Below are 12864 nucleotides of genomic sequence, written 5' to 3'. Positions count from 1 at the left end.
TAGAGAAGAGTTTGTGGGGAGACTGTTAAAAGTCACAGTTAATACTCCTTGAGATGACTTATCATCAGTTCATCAGTTGAATTGTGTTTTTCCTTGAAACTAGCTGACCATTTGTTTGTTTTAGGAAGCCACTGAAACAGGCCATTGTAGCACACTTCAGGGAAAAATAAAAGGACCTGCCTTTGCTGCGGCACAGTCTGGGGACTGACTGGCTGTGGAGCAGCTCTGCTGGAAAGGAGCTGGGATCTTGTTAGACAGCAAGCTGACCATGAGCCAGCAGCGTGTCCTGACAGAAAAGAAGGACAACAGCTCCCTGTGTTGTATTAACAGGAGCACAGCTAGCACACCCAGGGAAGTGGGTATCTCCCTCTATTCAGTGTTCACTGGACTGCATCTAGAATACTACATCGGGTTTAGGGACCTCCAGTACAGGAAAAACATTGACAAACTACAGTGAGTTCAGCAGAAGCCCCACTGAGATAACTGGGGGCTGGAGTACATATCCCATGAGAAGATGCAGAGACTGCTCTTGTCCAGCCTGGAGAAGTGGCTTCAGGGGAAGCTAATAGCATTCCAATACCTACATTCAGGTCATCAGGCAGATGGAGCCAGGCTCTTAATGGTGGTACACGGCAAGAGGATAAGAGACAACGGGCAGATGAAACAGAAAAGGTTCAGACGGAACATAGGGGAAAACATATCACCATGAGGACAGCCAGGCATGGGAAAAGGTTGCCCAGAGAGCTTGTGCAGTCTCAGTCCTTGGGAAATTCAAGACCAAACTGAGTAACCTGATCAGACATCATAACTGACCCTGATTTTATTGGAAGCTAGACAACCCTGGAAATCCTTCCAATTTCATTTATCTTCTGATCCTATAAAGCCTCTGCAAAAAAGATACTGATCTGTTCATAATACATATGTAACCACTTTTCTGGCAGCTACTACCAGCATGTTTAAAAGATCCATTGTGTTGCCAAGTACTTAACTGAGCAGGTATGACCTGTGTGACATATTTATAAAGTTTATTGAGGTTATGAAGTTTACAAAGCATTCGCTTTGTAAACTTCAGTGAGTTTATAAGGGTTGCCACATCATTGCAAACCACCAAGCACAGCACTGGAAACTCTTAAGATCATCAAGCTATGAAGAGTTGTATTATTGAAAAATCCCAAAAGGTGTAATTGTTTCTCCAATGTTTTTCGTGGTATCCTGATAGTGCACAGGAATGATGATTTCCATCAGTATGTACTGATAATGTCTTCAGTTGCATGGCTCTTCTTATGTGGCTTTTTTCCCTGCTTGCTTAAATCTTGTCCTCACTTCCTGCAGATGTAGGAGAAATGGAAGAGAACTACTGGCCATTACTGCAGTGCCTCTAGTTATCTGAAGGCTTTTGAAAGCCCACATATGAATTGGAGCTCTAATAGTCTCAAAGAGATAAATTACGCTGTATCACAGGCTCAGTGATTTATTTTACTGTCCTTAAGATACAATTGTTCCTCAAGGGCAAGTGTTACTTTTGATGAAAGTTTTTTCCTAGGTGTTTGGATTTCCAGCAAATAATGATGAAGGAACACACAGGAGAAGCTGTATCCCCTTACCTTAGTTACATGGGAAATTGAATTTGACCTGCCAGAAATGCAAATCATAGAAGAGTTAGGATTAAGGAGTTTTGCTGGGATTGAGACATGCCATTTTTAGACAATGTTTTGAAGTCACTGAGCAGAAGAGGCCTAATCTGCATCCCTAAGATACCACCCAAGTCTGGAGTTGCATTGAAGTTCTTACTGTAGATTGGCTATTCAAAGTCGCAATTGAGACCATAAACCAATGCCTTCAAAGCTGTTTTTCTGCTGATTTTCCTTTTTTATCCAGCTAGTATAACTTTTTGAGGCTAAACAGTTGTGTCAGCTGCATGTACACTCATCCATGCTTAGCCAGCCAGTGTCTTGGTAAACCAGCTCTGGACCTATCCCTGCATGGCTGTCTTTGTCTAGCAAGGTAGCCCCTACCTACCTAATCTGCAAATGCACAACCGCACCCTATGTAGGTTCCATTTGAAAATAAAACAAAAGGTCGTGAAAGAGCACTTAGTTGCTTCTTTCCTCTTCATCTTGCCTTACCTGTCTACAGAATATTTAACCTTGTTTCACTTACATTCTTCTTTAAGAGTTAACCCTTTGGGCTTACTTCTCTTGCAGAGACAGTCATGGGTCTTGGGGACACTTTTTGTGACATGATACAATTCTCTAGATTTCATAAACTAACAGCTATAAGGTTTTCATAGCAGCAGTTTTAAACTGTAGGTTGTTCCTTGAAAATTTTTGCAACTGCTATCTTTGAGCATATTAAAAATATTGTTTGTTATTTTCTTCTTTATTCCACAAAAATCCCACATAGTTAAAAGTTCCATGAATTGCTAGGATGGATCATTAAAGTGAGAGCAGCCAGGGCTTTTTATTCCACAAATCTTTATAGGACTGAAATACTTGCAATACAATCCTGGTTATACATAAAGATTGGAGGATGAGAGGCAGGAGAGCTGCCCTGCAGAAGGGGATATGTGGTTTGGGATGATGGCCATTTGATAGGAATCAACAGTGTCCCTTGGCAGCCCAAAGGGCCAGCTGTGTCCTGGGGGGCATCAGGCACAGCATCGCCAGCCAGGCAAGGGATGGGATTGTCCTGCTCTGCTCTGCAATGGCGCAGCCCCACCTCGAGCACTGTGTGCACTTTTGGGTGCCACAAAAAGGACATCAAACTGTTAGAGAATGTCCAGAGGAGGGTGACCAAGATGATGAAAGGTTCTGAGGGCAAGATTTAGGAGGAGCAGCTGAGGTCACTTGTTTGTTGAGCCTGGAAAAGAGAAGGCTCAGGGGTGACCTCATCACAGTTGACAACTCCCTTGAGGGCGGCAGTGGATGGGGAGGTGCTGCTCTCCTCTCCCTGGTGAGCAGCGATAGGACACGAGGCAACAGAATCAAGTTACATCAGGGGAAGTTCAGGCTGGGCATTAGGAAAGGGTCCATCACTGAGAGGGTTGTTGGTCACTGAACAGGCTCTCCAGGGAAGCCGTCATGGCACCCAGCCTGTCAGAATTCAGAGTGTCTGGACAATGCTCTTAGTTCTGTGGTTTAGGTTTAGGTAGTCCTGTGAGCAGCAGGGAGTTGGACTTGATCCATATGGGTCCCTTCCAATTGGAGATATTCTAGGATTCTGTGATTGTGTGATTGTGTTCTTGGGTTTGCTCAATTTGCAGAGTTATCACCATCTTCAAAATGGTATAAGATTGAAATTAATTAAATACTATTTTATGTATCATATATGCAAAATATTATAGATAAAATGCTAATGTAAATGATACAGTAAGTGAACTGAGTGTCTTTATTTTGTATAAGCACTAACATGACTTTCAGAAATTCAGAAGATACAGTTGTTTTGAGTAATCACCCATGATGAGTTACATCTATGTGTAGTGGTAGAAGGTCTTTACTATCAATTGAAAATTAATAATGTAATAAACAAGACTGACCCTTACTTATGATGCAAAACCTACATTTAGCCTATTATAGACTGCTGAATAGTGATATTCCACAAGCCTCAATTATATTAATTGTACTGGTGTTTCTAAAATTATTTTTTAGGAACAGTTAGACAGTGAGAGCATGAAATTGAAGCAACTTGAGGACAAAAGCAATCAAAAGGAAAGGAAGCTTTTATCTATTATTTCCAATCAAGATGATAAAATAAGAAATCTGAAAAGCAAATTGCAAGAATTAAATGAAGCGCAAAAGGGTATACAGATGCCAACGTATAAAAGGGAGGTAAGATAAGAAACCAAGTAGAGATAAAATGAAAAAGACAAACATTTGTAAATTATTACTTCTTTCAAACATGAAATGTTTGGAATTCATACTAATTATTCTAATAAACTTATTTTAAATTTCAGAATTCTATAATTACTAGGAAATTGTCAAATTATATAAAGCACATAGGGAATACCATTAAATACATATTGGTTAATTTGTGTGTTAATTATTTTATGGTATGTCTTGAAAATTTTCATATTTGTGAAAACTCCTGATTAGCATTTCTGGTTTATAATTTTCAGTTTGAAGTTTTGACCAAGACTGAGTTGAATTTTTCATTTTTATGCCACCCTATTTTTGTTACAGAATAGCATCCAGGGTGGTATTCTGACCCTGTGGGATAGCTAGAGTGCAGTCATTGATGTGAATCTAACCATGTATACACATATTAGCTACCTAATCTAAAGTGAACACAGGCAAGGGTAGGAGCACAGCAACACGTAACTTGTTGCTATTAGACTTCCTGAGCATTGCTTAACTTACTGTGACAAGCACTTGTATTCTGTGTTGCTGGGTGCAAGGCAGCTCAAATGCATCTACAGGAGCTGCAGCTGCACTTCAGCCTTACAGGTAAGACACACCTGTAGGCTATGGACCTGTGGCTATAGGCAGTGTATCAGCTTATACAGATTTCTAAGCTTATACATCTTTGAAATCAGCTGATTTGGCAGGCGTGCTCAAGTTCGTGTCTGACTTGGAGCACATATGAACTACCCAGGCCATCTGGTAATGTAGCTCTAGTGGAACTGCAGTTTAATGACTGGTTATTATGAAAACTTCCCTTAATGCCTGGCAGATGTAAAACTATGTAATACTGGAGTGAACCACACGGTGGTAGTCAAAGTTAATAACTTATTTAAAAAACTGCTAAAACTCCTGACATCTTCGCTTCCGATGTGTTCATTGAAATTTTCAGTGAATAAATTGATTTTTTAAGAGGTAAAATAGCTGTGTAACAAGCTGATACAGAAGACAGAATCTTACCTTATACATGACTGAAAAAGAATTACAATCAAGCAATATTCTTAGAACCAGTTCCCTTTCAAGGGAGTATGAGCAGAGAAATGCCACACTGAGTTAATAAGTTAAACTAAAAAGAACTAGGAATTTCACACGAACTGCTTTTGTTATTTTGACAATGCTTTGAGAGCTTTCAACAGGACTGGGTGAAGGACCACATGAAATTTTTATTCATATCAAGGTGAAGCGCAAAATTAATATGCTAATGTGCTCAATATTTTCATCTTTTACTTCAAGGTGAAAAGTAAGAAAGTTGTTCCAGATAAGCCTGAATTATCTCTAGGAATCTCTGGTATTTCACCTAGGCCTGAAAGGTAAATACTTCTGCAGCATTTTTCAAATCTGTTTTTGTCTTTTCTGTAATTAAGACCAGCTATTTCCCTCTTTTCTACACAGTACCTTAACAACTGGCTGGACAGGGAGTCGGGAGGGGGGAGCATCAAAGGTCAAAGACTTAATGCAGGAAGATAACAGAGCCAGCAACTATGTGGAGTCATAGCTGGGGCTTTACAAGTTTGTAAGAATAAGTTGGGAGGGAGAAAGAGAGCCACTTGGTTCAGCAGGAGGTTAAACTCTGGGAAACAGCAGTGGATGTTAATGCTGGGGTTTGGATAAGCATTAACTGCCTTGCATTAACTCTTCTGGACAGGAGTGTACAGCCATTATGGATTAACTAATGGCAGCACAGCACAGGAGCCTGCTGTGCTGCCAGGAAGAGGTCTGATAGGCAGCATGAAGAAATAATTCTTGGCCTGATCCACCCTAAATGAGAGAGTTTGAAACCAAGTTTATCTGTAAGCTGAAGCCAGCAAGCCCCTGCTATGACCAAGGCAGTCGATTTCCTCTTCTGCCAGTGATTTCGGAAAAATATTGACCAAAATCTTAGGTTTGCATTTTTCGTAGGATAGGCAGTAATGCCACTTTTAACAGCTTTGCTGAGGTCAAATAGAAGATTCTCTAAGGTGAGGTTAGGGGAGTGTCATAAATTCTTGCTGTCTTCTTATTCTCTTGCCTAGGCATCTGCTTTTGACTACTTCCATACATAGGCTAGGTGAACTACATGAATCTTTAGTCTGGCTCACTACTCTTTTATGATAAGAAAAAGAGGAAATAAGACTGTAATGTGAGAAAGACTTGTTTGTCTTTTTGATTTATATCTAAAAAAATGAAAAACCTTTACCTCTCTTCTGTCTCCCTGCTCTCAAATAGCTCCCTTACTTTACTGTTTTCTTGGAAAGAGGTATGTGACTGGTAAGATTACTGGTAATCTTACACTAGTAAGATTATAGTATCACAAATGTCTAGCAAATTAAGACTGCTTCATCCAATCATAGCTATATTTTAAAGTTCTGATTAGAAACTTCAAATTTTTTTCTTATTTATCAAAACATCTGAAAAATCATCAGAATGTGTTAACAGTAGCAATTTTAACTCCTTCTGTAGATTTTTTTTCAAATGAGATACAAATAGACATTTGTGTCTTCAAAAAGAGAAACACAACAGAAGTAGGAACACAGTCTGCTATATGAATAAGCAGTAAAAAAGGAAAACAATTCACTAGATTAAAGAAAAATCCCTTTTGAGATCTTTTGATATAAAGATGCAAAAGAGAACACAAATCGAACTTCACTTTTTCATCTTTGAAGTTCATTTTATAAAATCCATTATATTGTGCTTAAAAATATAAATTACTCAGCAAGTTTCTCAAAATTTCACAATGGAATTTTATGGATGCATCAGTAACTAAATAACGGTGCCTTTGGGCAAATGAACTCACACCAGCATGAACTATTTTTACCATTCTCAGTGCAGATAACTAAATATCCAATTCCCATATGATACTCTGGAAAAGATATAATACAACAAATCCCTCAAAATAAAAAGAAAAGTCATATGATATTGTATGAAACCAGAGGCAATGAGTTCACAAACTCCTCCCCAAAATCCCAGGTAGACAGAGAAGGAAAGAGCCGTAACAAATGCTTGTGTGTTCCTTCTTCTGCAGTCTGAAGTGCACCGGCAACGACAGAAAACTACTGATGTTCATAGTGGCACCATCTTATTTTCCCTAGAATGAGGTGGAAACAGTACCCTTGGGAAAGAGAAACTCTTCCCAAAAATACCTGAAAGAACTGAAAGGCTGGATTTTTGGGGATGGTCCTTGCAGGGTCAGTTCCTATGCTCAAATATATATGTGTATGATATGACTAAACAGCCGTTTGACAACATTTCCTTTTCTTTTTCCTGCTTGCTTTTACTGAGGAGAACAAAAATATGTATACATATGTTGAGGAACAAGATAGCCAAGAAAAGTAGCTTATACTATTGTTTTTCTCTGGTTTGTGGGTGTGACTAGATTAAAGGTCACAACAAGCTGAATTGTTTGACTCTAATTTACAATTTTGATCTTCCAGAGAGAGTCTGGAGACTATTTTCCAGGACATGAAAGAAGAATGTCATCAAATATGTATGCTAGCCAGAGAACAAACAGACCAACTGAGTAAATTTAAGATAAAGCCAGAACCTGAAACTGGTAATATCATACTTAAGCTCTTATTGTGATTCAACTGTTTGAAAGCTTTGCTTTATATTTGAAAATACTGCAAATTACACATACATAGAAGTACTTCCACTGTTTACCATCTGCCTTTTTCAAGTCTGTTCACATGGTGCTCAGTATTTCACCAAGAAAACGCACCGCCAGTTTTGGCATTCTATGACGAGTGCTCCAAATCACATGCTATAAAAGACAGTCATCACATCAATGGCTCTTGTAATTGTTTTGTCCCTTGGAGTGAGAGGCAGGCACTTACTACATGTGATATCCCATCCATACTGTGTGAATGACAGCACTTGCTTGCTTTTAATTTAGCTGTCAGTTCAAAAGATGTCTGCTATGAATGCCTCTAGCCCCATATCTGTTAGAGGAAATCTGCCGGACTGAGGAGACTCAGAGGACTTATTTTCTAGACTTCCTTGTGCAGACTTTTAAATACTGTTTTGTTACATGGGACAAGAGCTTAATCCAACACTTCCTGAAAACAAAGGGAAGGCTTGATTTTTGTTGAAACTATGAGGGGTCCTGAATGTCCGGTTCTGCTTACCTTTGATATAATGTAAGCTGCTCTGGGTATTCTCTACTAGCTTTTCTTAATAGTAGGATCAGACTCTTAAGTGATTTCAATAAGCACCTGGCAAATGCACACAGTTGAAGCAAAAGATGCTGATTTCAGCACTTGATTTTAATTTAGGTCATCCATTTTTGAAGTTTTGTTACATGAAGTGCTGACATGTATCTTGTTGCTTCAAATTTCTCTGTACTGTATTGTGATGTTCTGATTGTATGTTAATAACTTCATTATTTGGGGGTGGGAATTTTGGAGGAGCTGTGTTTGGCGACTTACTTCAGAATGGTTTTGATTTCCCTAAAGAAGTGCCTAACTCCACTGTGTGAAAAGCCATACATGATACAAGCTGTATAGAGGATAAAAGAAGTGCCTAAGTCAACTGTATGCAAAGATATGCGTGACAAAAGCTATATAGATTTAACATTTGATTTGGTACTTCTGTGTTCCACTTTACTACACTATCTGATGTCAGAAGGCTGCTGCATGATCAGTTTTTAAGGAAGTTATTTTCTCGCCTGATTAGGAGTAACCATTACCATTTTTATTAATATAGTGCCAAAAATGAAGGGCAAATTCTCAAAACAAAAGGAAAATATGGTCCCATTTCTGAATAGTTATTCAGTTTAAATATTTAACTAATTTGGAAACCAGTGGGAGTTGGGTACCTGAATACCTTCTAAAATCGTGCTCATGGTGCCTAGCATGTTCTTGGCACTGTGTGAAATGGTTTGGGTTCCAGCTTCTATTTCTGCCAGAACACTTCAGTAAATATGCAAGTATGTGTTAAGAGTATGGGACAACATAATTTTCAATAAAATGAAAATGTTTATAGCCATAAATCAAAGAGAAATATAATTACTAGACCAGAATTATTTCCTCTTATTTCTGTTCTGCTAGTTTTTGTGTCAGAACTAATGTTTGTGAAAGAGAACCGCAATCTGATTTTAAAGAGCAAAAATTAACAATTAAAAAAAGCAGGGAAGGAAGACAAAAAAAAAAAATATCCAAACACCACATTTTTAATAATTATACTTCAGTGGACTATTTAATGTTTTCTTCATTCTTTCTTCACAGAAATACAGTTTTCCATGCCGATACAGTGCACTGATAAAACTGATGAACAAGCAGAAGAGCTTTTTAAGCCTCGGGTTATAAAGGATATAAATAGAGGTGCATCATGCATCACATCTATCACACCAAGAGGAGTGGGCCAAGATGAGGACAACAACTCTGTAGAATCACTTTCTAAATTTAATGTCAAGTTTCCACCTACAGACAATGACTCTGCTTTCTTGCAGAGCACTCAGGAAAAACCAACAGTTCCTTGTACTGGTATATCTGAAAACATGCTTCAAGATCATCATTTTAACCTGGAGCACAGAGACCGTGCTGTTAACCTCAGTAAATTGGAACCTAACTCATTTGAAGCTCATGGCATTGATCTCATGACCTCAGCTTTACAAAGCTTAACTACTGTTGACAAAACAAACCCCTCAGATCATTCAAAGATGCCCATAGAAAATATCTTTGACAGACCATGTTTGAAAACAACAGACAGTGGTTTCACATTTGTACCTAAGCACACAAACCAGGGTGTACCTGAAGTAATTTTTTCTTTAGAAGCTGCTGGAACAACTGTCAGAGGTCCTCACCAGGTATCTTTTCTATAAATATTCTACATTTGAAAAAATGGTAATGATTCAGACACACATTTTGCAAAGATCTTTGAGATGGGATTAATATATTCTATAAAATACCTCATCAGTCTTTTTTTAAGACAATATCTCTTGTCAGTTCTTCTTCCTAATACTGGAGAATGTGTACCAGATGCTTTTCCAGTGAGACGTCAGGAATATAAGCAGACATAAGCACTAGATGGTTGTACAAATTTCAGTTCTTCTAGATATTAATTGCTCTATATCTATTTCAAAGCTGTCATTAATCCTAAATTGCCCCCTAGATTGCTTTCTTTCTACCCTGGATCTCAGTTGAATAGGGCACACATTTGTTTTAATTGTTTTTCATGTACAGCAGAGAATATGAAAAATGGACCAATTAAAAAGCTACACAGATAAATACTTCCACTATGAAAAAATAGCTACTTTTTGTCTCAGTCTGAGGTATCAACAACACCCTATTTCTCTGCTCTAAGAAACTTAAATTTTTGTCATTGTAGGAAAAAAGCATAATTATTTTTTCAAATGAAGGAAAGTTCACTAAAACACTTTATTTTAGGTTTATGTATGTAATTTGGGCTTAAATTTCAGTTATAGCCTGAAGTCCATGGGAGCTTCTGAAAACAAGGCCCAGTTACTGTAATGCAGAAAAACATTGTCATGTTCTGACACTCACATCTCTGAATACTTTGCTTCTTTTGTGCAACATCCTGTCTCAGCTGAAAGCTGGCAAAATTATGGAGCTTTATAGACTGATTTTGTGGGCTTTTTTGTTTCTGTGGCTTTTCTGGTACCTTGTGAAAGGACAGATTTTCAAGAATAAGCAAATAGTGATAATTAGGAATTCTCTGAGGGTGGAGTTCACATATTTTTACTATTTACATGGATGAAGTTTTCTGTTCTTTCCTAATGACAAGGTACATGCAGCAGAAGAGCATTACCTCTCATTTGGTCACTGCATGACATGCAAAACTAGCATTTGGAAAGTGTTTGTAGGACATCATGATACCTTGGATGTTTCCTTCTCCTAAAACTTACCCAGTCTGGTTTAATTTTCTGTTGCAAACCACTTTTGAGGGAAAATTTTAAAGCATTGAAAGATTGCTGTTTTAAACAAAAAGCTTGATTTTTTCAAAAGGTATTTTAAATACCTGTTTGTAATGTAGGAGATCTCAATTCTATACTAACTTATTAATTTCAGTTTTTATTGTATTTTTCATTGAGGGTCCTCAGTTAAAGTTGTGACTAAGTTAAACAAATTAACACATTTATTTTACTGCTAGTAGAATTCCTGTGGAACTGTGAAGCATTCACTCCATTGCTTGTTACTATCCTCTTTTTCTGTATTCCCTTTCCAGCCTGTTCTTTTACTAGTTAGTCTGTGTATTCCTTTTCAATAGATGGCACCCTGCATTGTACATTACAGCAAGTGAAACAGCTGGTATGTGGTTATAAATTGATAGGGGAGTATGCAGCTTAAAAAGTACAGAACAGTGGTTGAATAGCAGCAAGCCTTTGTCCATTGGTATTTCTTCAAAATAAGGAAATTAATTTGGAGCCAGCATTTAAAATGTGAATGATCTATTTTGTGGAGAAAAATGTACTAATGCTAACACTCAGAGAAAAAGAAAACTAACGGTGAACTGTTTCAGTATTTCAAAGTCATATCTACAATAGCACTGCATTGATTAAAATGTTATTTCTTATCCAGAAGTTTGTTTGAAACAAGCCAGTATTACTTTAGAATCCGTTAAACATACATCTGTACATATCAGTATATTTAAATATCCATCACCTTTATTCACTTGCCTTAAAAATAGGTTTTCAAGTATTTTCCCAATTAATTGGACTCAGCTCTAGAGGTTTTTCTGACTGTAAGTTGTGCTAAAGATTTGATCACAGATAATACATATGTAGATTAAAATACTAATTTTTTTAAAGTTACTTGTATACATGCCCTTTTCACTGTGTTAACCTTAGCAAAATTTATGCATAAATTAGTCCTTAGTATTTTTACCACCTTTCTGGGGGGTGGTTATGCTGCTTACAGCTTCTATCATCCCTTCAAAAAATGAAGGAAGAGTCAAAAAGGAGTGAATTATATACCTCTCTTTTTTTTTCCTAGTGTAGATAAAACTTTCAAGTATTTACTACATATGTTAACTTATAAAATGGAAAACCCCATAAATGCAATAGATTTGGCAACAGTAAGTTCTTGGAACTGCTCTCAGTTGGTGTAATAAATTTAGCTCTTTCCTTCTATGTGGATACTAAATCTAAAAACTCAGTACTGTTTTCTTAGAATGTAACTTTAAAAAAAAAAAAACGTGACTGAAAAGAGCAGCAGATTAAAATACACATGGATATTAGTGAACCTAGGATTTTACAGACTACATTTAGCTGAGACTTTCATATAGCTACACATGTTTATTAGTATTTGCAGTTTGAGGGAGTTGTTTCCACCAAAAATACTTGCAAGTATGTTCATGATTTTCAAAGCAAAACAGTAGTCTATTAATCTGAATATTAATGTTTTTGAAATGGAACGTCTGCTTAAACAGATCCCTATTCTGACAAGGATATTAAGCACAATCTCAGCACTCAAGAAATGGAAGTTAAGTGCCTGCATGTGTGGGTTGCTGGATGAGTACCTCCCCTTGTTATGTTTCCAAGATAACAAATAGTTTTTACATTGCTATTTTATCTTTTTTTCAAACAGTGCTTTACATCATATCAGAAACAAGTAATTCTAAACACATTTATGTAGTGTGTTTAAGTGTGTTAACTTGTTTAAGTGTGTCAGTGTCTAGATAGATTTAATATGCAATTTACACCAGCAACATACAATAAGTAGACTCTTTGAGCTGAAAAAAGTGGTGTGATTGCACTTAATTACTAATTAGTCAATTTAATTATATGGATTGCTGACCATAATGAAAGACAGTAAATCTGCTATTTCTATGTGATAAGCTAAACACTGTTTAAATACAGAATGGGCAGGAAATTGACTCCCAAGAAGTTCAGGGTGGTTTAAAAAGGTTTAACCGCTGTGAAAGCCAGCTTAGTTGTACAGTAGGTTATCGTGGGAGAAATAAACAATAGATTCTAACTATTTGGCATGATGAAATTTAAAGAAAAGCTGAAAATTAAAAATCTTGGGTAAGTATC

General features: G+C 37.2%; 1 protein-coding gene across 5 annotated transcripts in view; it reads left to right on the top strand.

Annotated features, from left to right (window-relative positions):
- Positions 1-12864, top strand: part of TANK (TRAF family member associated NFKB activator) — a 31964-nt gene that overhangs the window by 16817 nt on the left and 2283 nt on the right. For 4 of the 5 annotated variants that reach the window (XM_069020825.1, XM_069020827.1, XM_069020826.1 and 1 more), the window contains 4 exons: positions 3648-3827; positions 5130-5206; positions 7307-7425; positions 9095-9675. In XM_069020825.1, coding sequence (XP_068876926.1) covers positions 3648-3827; positions 5130-5206; positions 7307-7425; positions 9095-9675 — 957 coding nt within the window. The remainder of the gene's footprint in view (positions 1-3647; positions 3828-5129; positions 5207-7306; positions 7426-9094; positions 9676-12864) is intronic. The other variant, XM_069020830.1, reaches the window with a different exon arrangement.

Source organism: Aphelocoma coerulescens, chromosome 7 (genome assembly GCF_041296385.1).
Source record: "Aphelocoma coerulescens isolate FSJ_1873_10779 chromosome 7, UR_Acoe_1.0, whole genome shotgun sequence".
NCBI classification, from domain to species: domain Eukaryota; kingdom Metazoa; phylum Chordata; class Aves; order Passeriformes; family Corvidae; genus Aphelocoma; species Aphelocoma coerulescens.
Note: the sequence above shows the minus strand (reverse complement) of the source record. Positions and strands in the feature narration are given on the sequence as shown.